The 21,751-nt window shown below is 38.7% G+C and overlaps 1 protein-coding gene and 1 non-coding gene across 3 annotated transcripts in view; both read left to right on the forward strand.

The window, feature by feature from the left end:
• The first annotated feature begins 4,481 nt into the window (after positions 1-4,481).
• Positions 4,482-21,751, forward strand: part of LOC110465911 (diacylglycerol kinase delta-like) — a 142,302-nt gene continuing 125,032 nt past the window's right edge. Inside the window, exons 1-2 of one of the 2 annotated variants that reach the window (XM_021522069.1) lie at positions 4,482-4,811; positions 13,517-13,534. In XM_021522069.1, the coding sequence (XP_021377744.1) occupies positions 4,662-4,811; positions 13,517-13,534 (168 nt within the window). In that variant the 5' untranslated portion in view covers positions 4,482-4,661. The remainder of the gene's footprint in view (positions 4,812-13,516; positions 13,535-21,751) is intronic. The other variant, XM_021522070.1, reaches the window with a different exon arrangement.
• On the forward strand, positions 5,484-5,556 carry Trnas-aga. Its single transcript has one exon. It is a non-coding gene; the product is annotated as a tRNA-Ser (tRNA).

A 21,751-nucleotide genomic window follows, 5' to 3' on the forward strand; every position in this document is an offset into this window, starting at 1 on the left:
CATACCATACACTCGCCGATGACATCACACTGTTAGCCTTGTCACACCATGCTCTTGAAAACCTCCTTGATATCTGTAAAATTATTCGACTCAATGGAAATTTGCCTTCAGCACTACTAAATCTTGTACAATAATGTATGCCGATGTTAATACTTTCCACTGAAGACTTAGTTGGATAGACCTGGAAACTAAGGAAACCCGCGGACCCCCCAGAATACCGATATCCAGTGATCTGTCCTGGTCTTACACACAAAAGTTGTAGATAGGGACGACCTTCATTCTTCTCTATTATTGGCGTCGGATCAAACAATAAGAACCTAAATATTCTAACGCATGTCAACCTTTAGAGAAAGGTAATACACCGTCTGTCCTCTATGGATGTGAAACAAGGAGCGTGATTCGACAACGTTTTACTTTCTACACAAACAGTATACGTATTAGACATGTCGCAACGTTTCGAGACCGGCTGGTCACAAGAAAGTAAATCTTTGATATCACATAACTGATGAATCTTATTGAAGATGATATCGATAAACTCTGTCTTCTACAATATCTTAATTGCAGCAAAGAAAATCCCAGACCTTCCAACTTGCACTCGCTCTGATATCGCGAAGAATGGTCTATTTTGTATCACCGTTGAAATAAATAGACGAAAATTATAGTTCCTACACAGACTTATTTAATGCCATGTGAAACTCTTGCCAAGAAAGTATTTTAAAACGTGTGTTTATTTATCTTAAGGATACTCTGCAACAAAAAGATTACATAAGATTACATTTGAAACACTAAAAAAGTACAACTTAATGGACATACTCGCACATCATATGACTACCGGAAAGGACTTTCCCTCCAAACAAGAATGAAATCATGTATAAATCACGCCATCGGAACGTATAAACTAGACAATGGCGTGAAAGAATGAACAACGATCGCCAATTCGACCGATTCAGATTCGTACATTCCCAAATATATCCGCATGTACTATAGACCCTATTATATACTACAGCAGATTTAGAATGTGTTTGATTGGTGTCGAAATAATTACGCAAACTGAACAACAAAACTTCAATAAATGTGGGAAAACACGGAATGACCTGACTAATCATTACGTCACTCAGTGTGACGTCACATACTCCACAAGGGACACGTTCGCGACGGAAGTACTTGATATATGTGGTATAGAAACATTTCTGGCCTTGGACAACATGCCAGACGAATAATTCTATTTGGACGTCAACACCAGGACACAGAGCCGTGCCTCGGGTGCCGTGATCGCTAACGCGCACAATCATTGTACTACTGTGTGCTATCAAGCGTGAGCTTCAGACCACTCGCTCTCCCAAGAATTTCGGTTCGATCCCCAGCGGTGGTGGAAAAAAAGAGAGTGAGGTCTGATAGGGTTAGTTGTTATCCCTCCGATGGCACGGTGGTTTTCCCCCTGTGGGTTTTCCTCCACCACAAAAAACACCATTTGTTCCCTTAGCGGCGTTGTAATAAAAGCTCTACAGAGCTTATGTTTGTTGTTGACAATTGTACACGACGTTAAATAAAGGTTATTATTATAGAGGACAACAACGTGTTTCGTATGCTGGCAGCTTCATTCATGAGAGCTGCGTCACATTATTACGTCTCAGCAGACGACAGGATGTAATATTAGACTCTAGTAAAACGCGTAGCACGAGCTGTATCTTGTCTAAAATAACAGACTGTGTATAACATGCATTTTTTATTTGCATTTTCTGTATTTCTCTAAAGAGGAACAAAAAAATGAATGAATGAAAAAAATATTTAGAAAAAAGGTAGATGGGGAAATTTAAAACTGAATTTAGAAACTGATCAGTGGCCTAAACATTAAATTCCCCTATGTGAAAGGGTTTGTAATCTATATACATATGGCTAAAATTTCAAATGTATTGAAGATTAAATGCATTTTTAATTGACTGTGATTTGATAATGATAATAAGAATACATTGGCTGTCCTAGCTACGATTTTAATTCCATTTTTCCTTAAATTTTATTCCTAAAATGAAGAATTCGTGATGAGTTTCATAAATTTCATATAAAATGAAAACGAGTATAAGATCCTTTTTATCACATAATCAAGATTTGTGGCATTTATTCGTGTAAAAAGACAATTTGCATGCAACCTTGAAATGTAAAAAGCCGCCATTTTGACTCCAGTGCGTAAGTCTGTGACGTCATGTACTTGTCTTGGCGTGACGTCACAATTGATACAATTAAAACTTACAACCAATCACAGGGCTGATAGGTCATATTACATGGGTTAATACGCAAAAGAAATATGACTCGGGTATATTGACTGGATACACAGTACATTATGTGTTAAAGTTTCTTAGGTAACAACTCACGACACTAGGACAGCTTTTGCTTTTACTAAACAGGGTAGAATCAATTGACAAAGTAGAGTGTTTATAATAAATTTACCGAAAGGCCTATATATTATACATTAAATGCGATTCTATTTATTCTTGACGCTTATTACTTATCCTCTTTGCTCCAAAAGAAGAATAAGGCCGCAACACATCGCTTACTTAATGTGGGATGATCTTTGTCTTGCCTTTTTGCTGCGCATCAAGTCAGTTCCCCTTGCTAGTTCTGAACCAAGCGGTACTTGGCCTAGCTCTCTTCCGTTTTTCTTTGTCTTCCGAAGGACTTTCTTCGTGATGCTGCTATCAAGAATTCTCAGTACATGCCTAATACATCAGATTTGTTTAATCTCCTGCACATTACAGGAGGAGCCCGTCTCCTTTAAGAGACATTGGTTCGTGATCTTAATGGTCCAGAAGATAGTACACATCATTGCCAAAGCCATGTGGAAAGACAAATGTGCTTCACTGTCCTCCTTAGTTACATCCAACGTTCGCTTCCAAATGAAGGGGAAGAGTTCAGGTTGTTATGATATAGTCATATCTTGATCAAAAGACTTACTGACTGGACTTTCAAATGTTTATATTGCGACAGACTACAATGCAAGATTTCTTAAGTCCTGATTTGGTATCCTTGTTGTCGATGCAATTATCTCGTCTGTTGGATGTATCTGGAGTTGATGGATAATTCCTTGTTAACTATACAGTCGTGAGTTTTCTGGTTCTTTTTATGCTCGCGAATTACTTGAATGCGATTGCTTTCAAGCATACAGATATTTTGAGCGTCCCACGACTCTCCCTTTATAATATGATGTGTTCGCATATCACTTCTCTGGCATTCTTCTTGCTAATTGCTAAGGAAGAAGTTGCCCTCAACCAAAAGAAAAATGACTTTCAAACAGTCAAATGTTCTTGAATCATTTCCGTTTGACATGAAGCGTCCGTTTCATGAATGTACCAAACTTCAGGATAAACTCGTTTCTCTGAGATTGTTGCCATGTTGCTCAAACGTGTTTTCTAGCCGCCACGACTTCTCCCATCTATGCAGTGTACTAATCAGTGAACATCATGAAGGGATACCGTCGGTATCTCACTCAAGAACTGCGACAGTTTTAGAGCCTTGCATTTCCGTCTCTCTGAGATTTTTTAATCTGCAAATTCTTTTCAAGATATCCATGATAATCAGGAATCTGCTGTAGACCAATTTTCTGCGGTGCTTCTGGTGCTTCTTCTTTGTCTCAAATATCCATGATTATGTTATTACTTAATTTTGCAGTACATATCACCATCTTTCTATCTCAGTGCATCGGCCTTGTCGTGGTGGCAACAAGAAATTGGCGCTAAAAGAACTCAAGGACTTGTCTGACAGCTGTCTGTGACCATTTTCTGTTGGAGCTTTGTCCATGCTGCAAACACTATTGCTTTTAAAACTGCATGTACACTGTGGTGTTGACACTAGTACTGGTGCTGTTGGTACGGTATGTGGTGTGAAGATGGCACACTATTTATGTTGCTGGCCAAACCTTCAGCTTCATGTTCCTGGATGTCACTTCACTCGTCCACTCTCCCTAGCTAGCGTCACTGTTCTACCCTTCCCCCATCCAGACGACCTTCCATGGAAATTCTGTCACAGGAAATAACATCATCGTACGCAACGAATAAGTGAATATCGAAATCACAGTTCAACTGCTGCTGAATCTGAAACGTTTTTGGTTGAATACACATTAGATTTTATTACTCTTAAGTTACAAGTTTGATGTAGATTCTACATGAAATCATAATCGCCGACCATGTCAGCATCACCGCTGATTATCTCATTCTGCTACACGGATTAATCTATATATGCTAGAGTAGACCTACCGCCATTTTTTTGTAATCCAAGTCAATGTTAGATCTATATTTTGTACATGGAAGAGCGGACTAATTAATTAATAATGTCAGAAATTTATCAACAGAAACGTGAAGATTGACACTGGAATCTAGACTCTCGCATCGAAGTCGGACCTAAATGATTCCACTCTGATTTATGCAATAATATTTGTGTTGTTAAGCCAAGTAGAGTTGTATCCTTCATGGCACGCTACAGAATCAATCAGGGGAGTTATCGATTTTGATCTGATTAATCTATTTTTATCCTGCAATATTTGATAAAATAGACGATGTACAACGCTTAGCTAGCAGACGACACGACGAATCCAGCTCAGCAGCAAGCTAACGTTCCCCAAGGTACGCTCGACAACCACGCCCTCTGGTGGCGGTGATGGGAGATCCAACATGGCGACTGGATGGAAAACAGATATACACTCGAACGTGAAATTTAAAGATACCGGCATTCAAGATGATTCTTCAGAGAGTGAAATTGAAACAGAACCTGCGAAAGTGTTCCATCGGCGTATTTCTACAAACAAAGAGATTAAGACCGCCGTAAGTATTCAATATGGTATACACACCTGGTCGGTTTTCGCCGACAAAACGAAACGTTTGTTGTGTATTCCCTACCTGAATATAGTAGACAGGGAAATATTGTGTTTTCTATTAGTTTCGATACTCATATTCTATAAATTAAATCCGCGTGGTATCCTAACATACCAACTGATTTTTTTTGCTTGATATATGTGACTTCGAATGTAGGCCTAGCTAAGATTGATGCGGTGCATTCGATGTTTACATCTTGAAGTTCGGTCACGATCATGGTCCATTGAAATCTTGTCAGATGCTTTTTCACCATCATTGACGAGACTCGTGTAAAAATGTACCAGGATGTCCTGTACATATCTCACTTAGGAAGGACCAAAATGATTCTAAATAATTAAAAAAAAAAGTGAAATTGTATGGAAACGAACAACTGCTCAGATATCTTAACTCCGTATATATCTATATATAAAATATACCGTCTATATTACTTCTTTGACCCATACCATATATAATATATATATATAAAATGTGATGTTGTCTTCAGGAATAGACAATGCATTAGTCAGGCCTGCAATCAAGTGTTAAACTTTCTGAATACTGCAGTTCTGATCAGAAGTCATAGCTTTGAGGAAAGTGCCCTATTTAATAGTGTAGCGGAACTGGACTGGGTCAATCGTCGGCGACCAGATAGCTCAATTGGTAGAGCATTCGTCTAGAGTTCGGAGGGTCCCGGGTTCGAACCCCGGTCTGGCTGGCATTTTTCCTCTCCTGTTACATTTGGCGCCCTACAAAATATACCCACAGAAGGTGGTATAGGGTCTCGTGTGTTTCGGGGTCGAAGACTTTGTTAAAGGAGGGAGGAATGTAGCGGAACTGGACTAGGTCATTCGTCGGCGACCAGATAGCTCAATTGGCAGAGCATCCGTCTAGAGTTCAGAGGGTCCCGGGTTCGAACCCCGGTCTGGCCGTTCATTTTTCCTCTCCTGTTACAATAGTAATATCTGGAATCATAATCCATCAGAAAGTATGTAGTATGACAAGGAATCATGATAAAGATAGTGCCATCGCTCACTCACAGGGGCTCAAATCCACAACCTGTGTCTCTCCAGCCCGCTGCTCTACTGCTGACGCTTGTAAGGCAACCTAATCCATGGACATCTTTGAAACTATTTGCCTCTTTTTTCAAACATCACCCCAGGTTCTTTGAGACTCCCTGCAAAGGGTTTTCCTACCTTGAACGGGGATGGTCAACAGCACCAGTTTGTAGTAGGAAGAGGAATAGTGATAAAGATAGTGCCGTCACTGGGGCTAGAACCCGAGACCCTTTGCTCTCCAGCTAGATGATCTACTGCTGAGCTTAAGGGAAATTCCCTATACAGCTGATGCTTGTAAGGCAACCTAATCAATGCACATCTTTTACAAGTATATAACACAACAGATATCAAACATTTTACACACAAATGAAACCTCTAGTCCGGGTTTCCTATGAGTCCAACACCAGACTTGAGACAATCTGACAGATAAATGTCTGATGTTGGGGCCACATGTGCCCTACCATATGAATTATCCGAAACCTTTTAATTAGAAGTTGTAATTGGTAGTTCTAAGTTTTGAGGTGCTGACAACAAAATTCTGCTATGACACGTACAACACCTATCGATCCATAAATGGGTTATTTCTTGACTGTATCCAAATTGACCTTATTATCACCAACAGCTGCTACACTTAGTTGAGTCCTTGGTTTTCAACGTTCAAACTCTCCCACCTGAGTGATGCCATTTTGTAGATTATGCAAATTATAGGATAGTATACCTACCTATAATCAACAAAACAGATCCGTTTAGAATTCTTCATTTTGAGTCCAGATCAGGATGGTTTGTTATGTCAAATAACTCCCATGTAATTTGCTTAATCTACAAAATGGCATAATACAGGTGGGAAATTTTGAAAGATTGAAAATCAATATTTTATGTATGCAGTACATGTAAGATATCATCATGATATATAAAATAAAAGTACAGATCCTCAAAGTTTCTTCCTATCGTGTATTATTAAGTGATAATTCAATACATAAACACGTACAATATTTCAGTGGTTAATACATATACGTTTTTAACAAATCCTGGATAGCATGACTGGACAAACTCCTTGGTCATTTTCATGCTGCATGGTCACTAATTCGGCCATGCTGTATTTCAGAGTAGTGTCAATATATTAAATTTGCAGTAACATATGAAACAAAACATTACTCAAAACACGTGCACACTTTATAATATAAAATTCAACATTTCAAAGTGATATTTGTTGGTTGTTTATATATATATACAACATGCTACGAATGACTATCCTTAAATGTTTCGTTTCTCTTTTGATTTAATAACAATAATTAGTCTATTTAGTGTAATTACATCAATGTTATGACATGACACACCCAGTATAATTTTTATGTGACAATTTTCTTAAATATGCAGAAATGCCCATACCGCAGTTGCACATGTACATCATCCATAATAATTGTAGTTCTAGATCAAGACACAACAAACCTAGTCCTGGATCCTGGATGCCAATGTTACGCTTCAGCATTAGGGTGTACCCCTTAGCCGACATTTTTCAAAATCTTCCTGCCGACTGTACTTGTAATATTTAATTGTTCTCTGCAAATTAAGTAAGTTCCCAACCTGTTTATACAAATATTCAGTTGGCTAATTATATTAATCAAGTAAATTTGGTTGTGTTTATACCATATATACACGTATATATATATATAATTATATAGCACAGTTTAATTATGAGATAGTTCATATCACCTTAATTCTGATCAAGATATGCATGTAAATTATAAAATTCTGTAACATAGAAACATGAAGGAAGATGGCATGGCCATGCCATGATGGGTATATTTTATTTTGCATTTACCGGTAGATATGTTTTACATAACCTGATAATGTTAAAAACCACTGTACTTAAAATTGGTTAGAGAATAAATTATAGAATTTTGTTTTGTTTGTGTATTAACACTCTGTGTATAATGTGCTACAATGCAATTCCCTGACAGGGCACACGTGTATCGGGGACGAATCTCAAGTACATGTAGTAAAACTAAAAGGCTTATAAGCTTACTAGCCTCTGATTTCAGTCACTGATATAAGGTCAAAATTGTTGCCAGCAGATAGTTCAGACAGAGTATACATAAATTGATAATTGAGGGTAATAAAGTGCTGCATTATAATGCAAGGTACCAGGTATATAAATGCATGTGTTTGTGTGTGTGTTTGTGTGAGCAATATACCAGGAAAGCCTTTAAAAAGACAATCAAAAACAAATTATAGGAGAAGGGTCCACTACGTAGGTTAATTGTTCTAGGGTTTTGTGAGCCAAGCCATGACAGCGATATTTGTATGAATTTTCTAGGCAAGTCCTTTAATAGCATTATTTACAAAATTTACTAAGACATATAGTAGCTAGATATATGGTTCATGGAATAAACATGAGTCCATGGCAAGCCATGACTTACATAAAACTCACTGCCCAGACAGTAACATTGGGTCCTAGCTGGATGGTATATTTGGTGCCAAAGGACAGGATATGATACTATATATACTACAAGGACTACCAGTAGACCAGAGTGAAGATGATAACTCTGATTTAGGGCAAATTTTTATGATATTCTGCATCAGTTTCTTACATTTGAATAAAATTACAATTCACTGTGTCTAATTATGCATTTTCCCTATCTTGGTGATAATTGATACAAAAATATAGATTATGAAGAATTTGCTGTAAATGTAATATAGATATTGATTTTTTTTTAAACTTGTACCAGACTAAAATGTGTGGTAAAGATAAATTTGGTCCAGTAATCTTTGGGTTTGATCAGGGCAAATATACGTAAAAGAAAAGTAAAATTCACATTGAGTAGGACTATAACAGTTATTACATCTGGTCCATACCATACTGAAGACGGTTAGGTAATGGGGCAATTAAATGGCCTTGATGTACTTTCAACATATAACAGGTCTTACTGCATACTTCCCATCTCTCACAATGGAAAACTGTGGGCAATAATTCACTTGCTACCACAGTCAACTGCACACATAATCCCCTTTCATGATTACATGACCATGAAAGGGGGTGTGCCCAGTGGACTGTGGGCAGTGGTCACAAATGCTGTAAAAAGGGGAGATAATCAATAAGTAAGTAACGATAAAGTCAATACAGTGGAAAGGATAAACTTAGTTGACACATTTAAAATTTAAAAAAAAGCAGAAGTTAAAAATGGTAATTTCATGATTGAAAAACAAACAAAAACAATTACTGAGTTGGCAGCATTATTGATTTCCTTATCATGTGAGAGGATAAGCATTTCCTGGAAAAGTTTATAATCTTTAGGAGCTGTTTCTTTATACAAAATTGCACATTCAAATATACCATTCATTGAAAGAACTGGAATTTCTTAGGGATTGATAAACCCTTACATTGTATGTATGAAAATGGTTTCAATATCCTGTAATTCTGCCACATCTTCAAAATTAAACTGAAAATGTAGTCAGATATTCAACATTGTTTCCTGTATTTTGTTCTAATTGTTGAACAGACACTCCTTATACCTTCCCTGACACTGGAGCTGGATAGTAAACCAAAAACACTTGTATCCATTATGAAGGATACACTCAGACTAGGCTATTGAGAATAAAGACAAACTTACTTGGTTCTGATAAGTACTCACTCACACAGGTACATGTAAATTATCTGCAGTGTAGGGTAGGTGAAAAGATTGTCCAGGTGAACATTTTTTACTCAATTTTTCTGTTTTTTCGGGTTGGGAAGCATGCAGAAAGCCAGTTATTGCATGATCTCTCGTCACTCGGGACTTATTACACCCGAGCGAAGCTCGGGTGTAATAAGTCCCTTGTTACTTGAAAACCATGAAATAACCTTTACATGCAAATGGATTAAAATTTTAGACAACTTCTCATACTATAAGGCCAAGAGTTATCTACCAACTGTGTTCATAAAATTGGCCTTGGCCACATTCAAGGTAACAGGGTAAACTGTGTTAAAATCTGTGGTTTCTTATATAATTATCGAAAACCACCAGGCCAGGAGTGATGATAAATGACCTGTAGCTATATATATAGAGAGAGAGAGAGAGCAGGTAATTACACTTTCTCTGAATATTCCATACGTATGACGACTTTGGGGATCAAACCCAGGCAGCCTGCATAGAAGGCCGGACTGTTAAGTTTTAACCACTCGACCAATCTGCCAATTGGCAGTGATGGGCTCTGACCATGCTCTGAAAGTGTTTAGAATACTTCTGCTGATAAACTTCTAGGCATATTACAGTCTTTGTGAAAACCCATACAGTACATTGTACCTTGTGGATCTTTCGTGAAAAAATAATAAAGATGAAATAAACAAAGAAAAAAATCGACAAGATCGTTCTAGTAAAAATAGCATGGGGCTAGATAAGGATTGGAGCCCTACAAAAGAGACAGTACTCGAGCATGGGGCTAGACAAGGATTGGAGCCCTACTCCTCTGGGCCCAATAGAGACAGTACTCAAGCATGGGGCTAGACAAGGATTGGAGCCCGACACCTCGGGTCCCAATAGAGACAGTACTCGAGCAGGGGGCTAGACAAGGATTGGAGCCCTACCCCTCTGGTCCCAATAGAGACAGTACTCGAGCCTGGGGCTAGACAAGGATTGGAGCCCGACACCTCGGGTCCCAATAGAGACAGTACTCGAGCAGGGGGCTAGACAAGGATTGGAGCCCTACCCCTCTGGTCCCAATAGAGACAGTACTCGAGCCTGGGGCTAGACAAGGATTGGAGCCCGACACCTCGGGTCCCAATAGAGACAGTACTCGAGCCTGGGGCTAGACAAGGATTGGAGCCCTACTCCTCTGGGCCCAATAGAGACAGTACTCAAGCATGGGGCTAGACAAGGATTGGAGCCCGACACCTCGGGTCCCAATAGAGACAGTACTCGAGCAGGGGGCTAGACAAGGATTGGAGCCCTACTCCTCTGGTCCCAATAGAGACAGTACTCGAGCCTGGGGCTAGACAAGGATTGGAGCCCGACACCTCGGGTCCCAATAGAGACAGTACTCGAGCCTGGGGCTAGACAAGGATTGGAGCCCTATACCTCTGGTCCCAATAGAGACAGTACTCTAGCATGGGGCTAGACAAGGATTGGAGCCCTACACCCCTGGTCCCAATAGAGACAGTACTCGCGCATGGGGCTAGACAAGGATTGGAGCCCGACACCTCGGGTCCCAATAGAGACAGTACTCGAGCAGGGGGCTAGACAAGGATTGGAGCCCTACACCTCTGGTCCCAGTAGAGACAGTACTCGAGCATGGGGCTAGACAAGGATTGGAGCCCCACACCTCTGAGCCAGTACTCGAGCAAACTGAGCTACCTGATCAGGGATAGTTTCCTGGCCCTCTATAGATCTTCCACTAGTTATATAGTTATATCAGAAATAGGAAAAAAAACAGGAAGATTTTGACATCATAAAGCTTTACTTTTTTATGCTAAAATGATGTTGGCAAAAACAACTGCACCAAAAAGCATTTCTTGACATAATTCAATTTGAACATCTTTCAGTAACAGAGCAGGTAACATTCAAATTGACGGAGGATTATTGACTGGGTTTCAACGAGTTCAAACAATGATGTGATTTAATTACAGTAACACCTTGGCCATTGTCACCGTTAAACGATACTCTATATATACTTGTTATAGATATGCCAACACGCTATATCAGTACACAGCCATCATTGGTCACTATAATATGTACTTGACTATCATTGGTCACTATAATATGTACTTGACTATCATTGGTCACTATAATATGTACTTGACTATCATTGGTCACTATAATATGTACTTGACTATCATTGGTCACTATAATATGTACTTGACTATCATTGGTCACTATGATATGTACTTGACTATCATTGGTCACTATGATATGTACTTGACTATCATTGGTCACTATGATATGTACTTGACTATCATTGGTCACTATGATATGTACTTGACTATCATTGGTCACTATGATATGTACTTGACTATCATTGGTCACTATGATATGTACTTGACTATCATTGGTCACTATGATATGTACTTGACTATCATTGGTCACTATGATATGTACTTGACTATCATTGGTCACTATGATATGTACTTGACTATCATTGGTCACTATGATATGTACTTGACTATCATTGGTCACTATGATATGTACTTGACTATCATTGGTCACTATGATATGTACTTGACTATCATTGGTCACTATGATATGTACTTGACTATCATTGGTCCCTATAATATGTACTTGACTATCATTGGTCCCTATAATATGTACTTGACTATCATTGGTCTCTATTATATGTACTTGACTATCATTGGTCACTATTATATGTACTTGACTATCATTGGTCACTATTTTATGTACTTGACTATCATTGGTCACTATTATATGTACTTGACTATCATTGGTCACCTACAGAATGTAACCAAACTCGGAATGAATTAGCCAAGGTTATCCATCGTTCTGTGATAAAAAAAATATCATGACTTTTAGAAATACTTACAGAATTTTTTTTATGAATCTGAGCAAACATTTAGGTTTGCTAGATATAGAGTCCTTGTGCAAGTAACAATATAGAGGAGAAATTCAAAATATGTTAGAAGTGCAAGCTAAATGACCCAAGTTCAGGAATCAGAAATCACTGGCTTTGATAGTGGGGATTTTGATTACATTATTTGAAAATTTTAGTAAATGTACAACTTAACCTAATTTTCTGCTATTTTTCATCCGATTTATAATTTACCCTACGCTGATAAACATACATTGTTGCAGAGTTTAGTAGAAATACACCAAGAAAAACACCACTAACATTGCATTCCACTGAATGTCTTACACGTGCACTATTTAGACTGAATTGTTCGCATTACAATTGTAATTGGGATCGATGCTAAACACAAATAAATGCTAAAAAAAGACCATGTGAAATATTAAAGTGTACAGTGTCTTATCTATCTGGAATGATATATGATACAGGAATTACCGGTAGGCATCATTTATGTTTTGCTGTTGTTGTTTTTATGTTTATTTGTATGTTTTATGCGTTTTCCTATTTATTTTGAATATACATGTTTTAATTTTTAATTTATGAACATTTTTGTTTATATTTATTAAATGAACATATATGTTTATATTTATTAAATGAACATTTTTGTTTTCTTAAGGATCCCCGTCCACTGCCAATAACTGTAACAAAGTGTTGGGAACTGTTGTTTCCAGCATGACCAAAGCTTTGATAAATCATTTCTGAAAAGAAAACCAATACCTTGCAGGACTTTTATAAAAAAATAATAAAGATGAAATAAACCGACAATAATCAACAAGAGTGACTTTCTGAGTGTGGGGGAAAAAAGGAAGGCTAGACCAGAATTCAAACCCTTGATTTCAGGTTATTATATACATTATATATGTACTATATAACTGTGACCAATTGAGCTACCTGGTCAACGAATACGTGCTAGCCCGAATGTGCTACAGGTGATATCGAAACGGAAGTTAAGGAGGGGTTACCGTAGGAAAAACGACTGCAGTAGTTGGACAGGGATCCTTAATGCATGTTTTATTTATTTTGTTTTGTATGCTTTACTTTTATTTATTTCACTGCGGTATGTTACAGACTGGTGCATGCAAGGTGGTAGGTAACACTACAGTTGACAATCTCCCAGCTGTTTGTAGTCTCCTAACACACTCACTAATACCAATGCTTATACTAATCAACCAACATTGCCTGCAGTTATAACAAAAACAGCCTTCTTATGGCCTATCTTTCTATCCTGTTCAACCTTTTTTTCTCTGTGAAATGATTCCCAATATACACTAACCACTTCCTATAAAACTTAGCATGGTCACGGTAAAGAGATACATATTTAGGAAAAATTAAGCTTTGTTTGAAGTTGAACGAGAATGCAGGAGTCTGATTATGACATTTCTCATCGTTAGATGTAACATGATTATGTATGTTTTTCTTTCGATTAATTTGGACCACAACAATCACATTTTTTCTATAAACTGGAAAACATCTTATGTGAACAATAATGTTTCACCTAAATTAGAATGAGGATTCAGTCATGCATGGCCAGACCGGGTTTTGAACCTTGGAACCTCCGAACTTTAGACAGATACCAATCAAGCTACCTGGTCGCCGTCGGCGACCTAGTCCAGTTCCACTACATTCCTCCCTCTTTTTCTAAGTCATCACCGCCAACTTAGACATCCTAATTTATAACCCATGTTGTGGTAATCCTTTGTCAAGCATTCACGCAGTACTTGAAATAAGGGTTGGTCACACGCACCAAATGTAATACGAACAGGAAAATACAAGATCAGACCAGGGTTGGACGCGGACCCTCCAAACTCTGGATGACTGCTCTACCAATTACATGTAAGCTATACCTGGTCGCTGATGACCAACCAAGTCCAGTTCTCTACACTAATCATCTCTAGTGATAAAACAAGAATCTAGACACTACAACAACAATGACACTTTTGGAAAAATGCCATCTTGGTGATTTTTATGCTGATAAATAAGGAAGTGACCCTAGTTCCTTATAGGCCCACCCTTGAATGCATGCTTTTCATATCCTGTTACAGTAGGTCCCAGAATTGCTGTTGATTAAATACCTGTCCTGACTTTTTGCACTTCACTTGTACAGTATACATATGCAATAGCTCTTCATATTACCACCATTGTTAAAAATAAAGGCATAGAGAGGCTTAGCCGTTAAACGATAATCAGGAGAGGCATATATACATTTAGCATATGAATACTGTGTTATGCAGCTGTGTCATAAAGCCATCACTGAAATAATGTACCATGTGTAATATCACTCCAGAAATGGCGTCACAATCGAACAGGAACAATCAATGTGATGGCACGTCATTGTGAAGTGAACACAAATTTCATCGTTTAAGAGGCGGCCAAGTGCAAAATATTCGTTTCAGATCACAGTTACACAGTTTACTTTGTATTAAATGATAAAAATAATCTGTCATTCGTTTCCCTTCATATTAGATTTATGATACTGGTTTTGGATTTTTCATATTTGCTCACCAGAGCTTGAGGCTCTCAAACATGAAAAGTCCAAAAGTTGTATCATAAATCTAATATGAAGGGAAAGGAATGACAGATCCTCGATGTACAAAATGTACATGATTTTTTAAGAAAAGGGGACTTGAATGTTAGAGAGGCGACATATACTAAAAAAATGTTATTTGTCTGGATTTTCATGGTTTCCAGTTCTAGTGCTAGTGGCCATGGCAGAAAGCACTTAGATTAGGGTGGATTGTTTGGCTATTGATTTCTTGGTTTTTTTTTCCACAGAAATATTTTATTGCAAAAGCTGTGAAAACAAGAACCTCACAAAAATCCAACAGTAAAAGGAGTGGGTGTTTTACTGTATACATTGTAAGCACTCTTTCCTTGCTTACTAGATTGAGTGGCGTTAATTTATTGTGTGACATGCATTTCAATATTTTCTCCACAGTTTGGGCCTTTTAATTAAATTAACAGTGATGTGAAGTGTCACTTCTCCATTAATACCTGTTCTGTATTGGTATCCAGTGTTGTTATTTAAAACATATAAATATATTTATATACCTTAATCGAGGCCAATTGTTTTGATGTGTTTAAAAAACAACTTCTGGTAAAAGTTTGTGAACCTAAAGTAAGTTTGGTGATGTACATGTTGATGCATAAAAGGCTTTGTCCATAGCTATCTCAATCCAAGGCTTTGTCCATAGTTGATCTCAATCCAACGCTTTGTCCATAGTTGATCTCAATCCAAGGCTTTGTCCATAGCTATCTCAATCCAAGACTTTGTCCATAGCTGATCTCAATCCAAGGCTTTGTCCATAGCTGATCTCAATCCAAGTCTTTGTCCATAGCTGATCTCAATCCAAGGCTTTGTCCATAGCTGATCTCAATCCAAGGCTTTGTCCATAGCTGATCTCAATCCAAGACTTTGTCCATAGCTGATCTCAATCCAAGGCTTTGTCCATAGCTGATCTCAATCCAAGGCTTTGTCCATAGCTTATCTCAATCCAAGCCTTGTCCATAGTTGATCTCAATCCAAGCCTTGTCCATAGCTTATCTCAATCCAAGGCTTTGTCCATAGTTGATCTCAAAACGAGGTTTTGTCCTTAGTTGATGACAATACAAGGTTTTGTCCATAGTTGATCTCAATCCAAGCCTTGTCCATAGTTGATCTCAATCCAAGGCTTTGTCCATAGCTTATCTCAATCCAAGGCTTTGTCCATAGTTGATCTCAATACAAGGTTTTGTCCATAGTTTATCTCAATCCAAGCCTTGTCCATAGCTTATCTCAATCCAAGGCTTTGACCATGGTTGATCTCAAAACGAGGTTTTGTCCTTAGTTGATGACAATACAAGGTTTTGTCCATAGTTGATCTCAATCAAAGCCTTGTCCATAGTTGATCTCAATCCAAGCCTTGGCCATAGCTTATCTCAATCCAAGGCTTTGTCCATAGTTGATCTCAATCCAAGGCTTTGACCATAGTTGATCCCAATACAAGGTTTTGTCCATAGTTGATCTCAATACAAGGTTTTGTCCATAGTTTATCTCAATCCAAGCCTTGTCCATAGTTGATCTCAATCCAAGGCTTTGTCCATAGCTTATCTCAATCCAAGGTTTTGTCCATAGCTTATCTCAATCCAAGGCTTTGTCCATAGCTTATCTCAATCCAAGGCTTTGTCCATAGTTGATCTCAATCCAAGGCTTTGACCATAGTTGATCCCAATACAAGGTTTTGTCCATAGTTGATCTCAATACAAGGTTTTGTCCATAGTTTATCTCAATCCAAGCCTTGTCCATAGTTGATCTCAATCCAAGGCTTTGTCCATAGCTTATCTCAATCCAAGGTTTTGTCCATAGCTGATCTCAATCCAAGCTTTGTCCATAGCTTTTCTAAATCCAAGGCTTTCTCCATAGTTGATCTCAATCCAAGGCTTTGTCCATAGCTTATCTCAATCCAAGGCTTTGTCCATAGTTTATCTAAATTCAAGTCTTTGTCCATAGCTGATCTCAATCCAAGGCTTTGTCCATAGTTGATCTCAATCCAAGGCTTTGTCCATAGCTTATCTCAATCCAAGGCTTTGTCCATAGTTGATCTCAATCCAAGGCTTTGTCCATAGTTTATCTCAATCCAAGCCTTGTCCATAGCTTATCTCAATCCAAGGCTTTGTCCATAGCTTATCTCAATCAAAGGCTTTGTCCATAGTTTATCTCAATCCAAGGCTTTGTCCTAAGCTGATCTCAATCCAAGGTTTTTTCCATAGCTGATCTCAATCCAAGCTTTGTCCATAGCTTTTCTAAATCCAAGGCTTTCTCCATAGTTGATCTCAATCCAAGGCTTTGTCCATAGCTTATCTCAATCCAAGGCTTTGTCTATAGTTTATCTAAATTCAAGTCTTTGTCCATAGCTGATCTCAATCCAAGGCTTTGTCCATAGTTGATCTCAATCCAAGGCTTTGTCCATAGCTTATCTCAATCCAAGGCTTTGTCCATAGTTGATCTCAATCCAAGGCTTTGTCCATAGTTTATCTCAATCCAAGCCTTGTCCATAGCTTATCTCAATCCAAGGCTTTGTCCATAGCTTATCTCAATCAAAGGCTTTGTCCATAGTTTATCTCAATCCAAGGCTTTGTCCTAAGCTGATCTCAATCCAAGGTTTTTTCCATAGCTGATCTCAATCCAAGCTTTGTCCATAGCTTTTCTAAATCCAAGGCTTTGTCCATAGCTTATCTCAATCCAAGGCTTTGTCCTAAGCTGATCTCATTCCAAGGCTTTGTCCTTAGCTGATCTCAATCCAAGTCTTTGTCCATAGTTTATCTCAATCCAAGCCTTGTCCATAGCTTATCTCAATCCAAGCCTTTGTCCATAGTTTATCTCAATCCAAACCTTGTCCATAGCTTTTCTAAATCCAAGGCTTTCTCCTTAGTTGATCTCAATCCAAGGCTTTGTCCATAGTTTATCTCAATCCAAACCTTGTCCATAGCTTTTCTCAATCCAAGGCTTTGTCCATAGCTTATCTCAATCCAAGGCTTTGTCCTTAGCTGATCTCAATCCAAGACTTTGTCCATAGTTTATCTCAATCCAACCCTTGTCCATAGCTTTTCTCAATCCAAGGCTTTGTCCATAGTTTATCTCAATCCAAGGCTTTGTCCTAAGCTGATCTCAATCCAAGGCTTTGTCCTTAGCTGATCTCAATCCAAGACTTTGTCCATAGTTTATCTCAATCCAAGGCTTTGTCCTTAGCTTATCTCAATCCAAGGCTTTGTCCTTAGCTGATGTCAATCCAAGGCTTTGTCCTTAGCTGATTAGCTTAGGACAAAGCCTTGGATTGACATAAACTATGGACAAAGCATTGGATTGAGATCAGCTATGGATTGAGATCAGCTATGTACAAAGCCTTGGATTGAGATCAGCTTTGTCCATAGTTTATGTCAATCCAAGGCTTTGTCTATATCTGATCTATATTAAAGTCTTTGTCCATAGTTATCTCAATCCAAGGCTGTGTCCTTAGCTGATCTAAATCCAAGTCTTTGTCCATAGCTTATCTCAATCCAAGGCTTTGTCCTTAGCTGATCTAAATCCAAGACTTTGTCCATAGCCGATCTCAATCCAAGGCTTTGTCCTTAGCTGATCTCAATCCAAGTCTTTGTCCATAGCTGATCTCAATCCAAGGCTTTGTCCTTAGCTGATCTCAATCCAAGTCTTTGTCCATAGCTGATCTCAATCCAAGGCTTTGTCTATATCTGATCTATATTAAAGTCTTTGTCCATAGCTTATCTCAATCCAAGGCTTTGTCCTTAGCTGATCTAAATCCAAGACTTTGTCCATAGCCGATCTCAATCCAAGGCTTTGTCCTTAGCTGATCTCAATCCAAGTCTTTGTCCATAGCTGATCTCAATCCAAGGCTTTGTCCATAGCTGATCTCAATCCAAGTCTTTGTCCATAGCTGATCTCAATCCAAGGCTTTGTCTATAGCTGATCTCAATCCAAGTCTTTGTCCATAGCTGATCTCAATCCAAGGCTTTGTCTATAGCTGATCTCAATCCAAGTCTTTGTCCATAGCTGATCTCAATCCAAGGCTTTGTCTATAGCTGATCTCAATCCAAGTCTTTGTCCATAGCTGATCTCAATCCAAGGCTTTGTCTATAGCTGATCTCAATCCAAGTCTTTGTCCATAGCTGATCTCAATCCAAGGCTTTGTCTATATCTGATCTATATTAAAGTCTTTGTCCATAGCTTATCTCAATGCAAGGCTTTGTCCATAGTTTATCTCAATCCAAGTCTTTGTCCATAGCTGATCTCAATCCAAGGCTTTGTCCATAGCTGATCTCAATCCAAGGCTTTGTCCATAGCTGATCTCAATCCAAGGCTTTGACTTAGCTGATCTCAATCCAAGTCTTTGTCCATAGCTGATCTCAATCCAAGGCTTTGTCCATAGCCGATCTCAATCCAAGGTTTTGTCCTTAGCTGATCTCAATCCAAGTCTTTGTCCATAGCTGATCTCAATCCAAGTCTTTGTCCATAGCTGATCTCAATCCAAGTCTTTGTCCATAGCTGATCTCAATCCAAGGCTTTGTCCATAGCTGATCTCAATCCAAGGCTTTGTCTTTAGCTGATCTATATTCAAGTCTTTGTCAATAGCTGATCTCAATCCAAGTCTTTGTCCATAGCTGATCTCAATCCAAGGCTTTGTCTATAGCTGATCTCAATCCAAGGCTTTGTCTATAGCTGATCTATATTCAAGTCTTTGTCAATAGCTGATCTTAATGATCTTATATAGCATGATCCTAATCTGAGTATATGTCCATATTACTTGTCCTTTTGTTATATAAGGACATGTTCAAAGCTCTGCCTGGTTTAGGGATGTGTCAACTGCTGATACATTGAAAATTGGTTCCAGTCCAAGTATATTCCACAGCTGGTCCTGATCCAAGAAAGTGTCCATAGCTGATTCTTATAAAAAAAAAGTCCAAAGCTGATCCTTATTTGAGACGTGGCATTGACTGGTCCTAGTGCAAAGACGTGGTCAAGGTAAACTTGACCTAGTTTAAGGATATAACCATAACTTGTACTGGCCCAGGGATGTGGCCTTGTTAGCGCCATTGCCAACTTGCCTTACAGTCATTAGCTCAATTAGTGTCCGACCTGTACTGGTGTTTGTCAGTGTGTCTGTTTACCAATTAACAAGCTTACTGATGGAGTCAATGGAATCTATAAACAGGACTCTTAATATTTTGACTGTGTAATGATCTCCCAAAGCATTGCTCACTGTAAGTATATAGATCATGATCTTGATCATGTGAAATCTTGTACACAATCAATTGTGATATGACCAACATTCCTACAGACATATAGATCCATGTCTCCAGCCATTTAGGATCCCTGTCCCACTGCACTGTGTTTTTTTCCCTACATTCAGTAACCACCCCTTAACATCCTTAAGGATCCCTGTCCCACTGCACTGTGTTTTTTTCCCTACATACCGTAACCACCCCTTAACTTCCTTAAGGATCCCTGTCCCACTGCACAGTGTTTTTTCCTATATTCAGTAACCTCCCCTTAACTTCCTTATATAAGGATCCCTGTCTCACTGCACTGTGTTTTTTTCCCTACATTCAGTAACCACCCCTTACTATCCTTAAGGATCCCTGTCCCACTGCACTGTGTTTTTTTCCCTACATACCGTAACCACCCCTTAACTTCCTTAAGGATCCCTGTCCCACTGCACAGTGTTTTTTCCTATATTCAGTAACCTCCCCTTAACTTCCTTATATAAGGATCCCTGTCTCACTGCACTGTGTTTTTTTTCCCTACATTCAGTAACCAACCCTTAACATCCTTAAGGATCCCTGTCCCACTGCACAGTGCTTTTTCCTATATTCAGTAACCTCCCCTTAACATCCTTAAGGATCCCTGTCCCACTGCACTGTGGTTTTTCCTATATTCAGTAACCTCCCCTTCACTTCCTTAAGGATCCCTGTCCCACTGCACTGTGTTTTTTTCCCTACATTCAGTAACCACCCCTTAACATCCTTAAGGATCCCTGTCCCACTGCACAGTGGTTTTTCCTATATTTAGTAACCTCCCCTTAACATCCTTAAGGATCCCTGTCCCGTGGCCACTGCACTGTGGTTTTTCCTATATTCAGTAACCTCCCCTTCACTTCCTTAAGGATCCCTGTCCCACTGCACAGTGGTTTTTCCTATATTCAGTAACCTCCCCTTTACTTCCTTAAGGATCCCTGTCCCACTGCACAATGGTTTTTCCTATATTCAGTAACCTCCCCTTCACTTCCTTAAGGATCCCTGTCCCGCTGCACTGTGTTTTTTCCCCTATATTTAGTAACCTCCTCTTCATTCCCGTTTGCATATGTAGTAGCCCAGTTAGGCCAGTAAACGTTTACCAGGTAGCTCAAACAGCTAAAAGTCTTGCAATGTGTATGGTTATCTTTTTAGAAATGATTATTATTAAAGCCATCAGTTCTCGGTACTTCGTTACAATTTCTGGCAGTGGGGAGAGGATTTCTAAAGCATACGAGTATTGTGCACTATTAATTCATAGTATCATTACAACTACCATCCAAAGATTTATTTCATTTACTAATGTATTTGTTTATCCCATAATTTTTAGGTCACCTGAGACAAAGTCTCAAGTGACCTATTGCGATCGCCTTTTGTCTGTCGTCGTCCGTCGTCCGTCGTCCGTCCGTAAACAATTTACATTTTCGACTTCTTCTCCAAAACCCCTGAACCAATTTCAATGAAATTTTGCAGGGACCTTCCATGGACAAAGGTCAACAAAAATAGTTGCCGGTTTAGTCC

This window comes from Mizuhopecten yessoensis, unplaced genomic scaffold, assembly GCF_002113885.1.
Source record: "Mizuhopecten yessoensis strain PY_sf001 unplaced genomic scaffold, ASM211388v2 scaffold11105, whole genome shotgun sequence".
Lineage (NCBI taxonomy): Eukaryota > Metazoa > Mollusca > Bivalvia > Pectinida > Pectinidae > Mizuhopecten > Mizuhopecten yessoensis.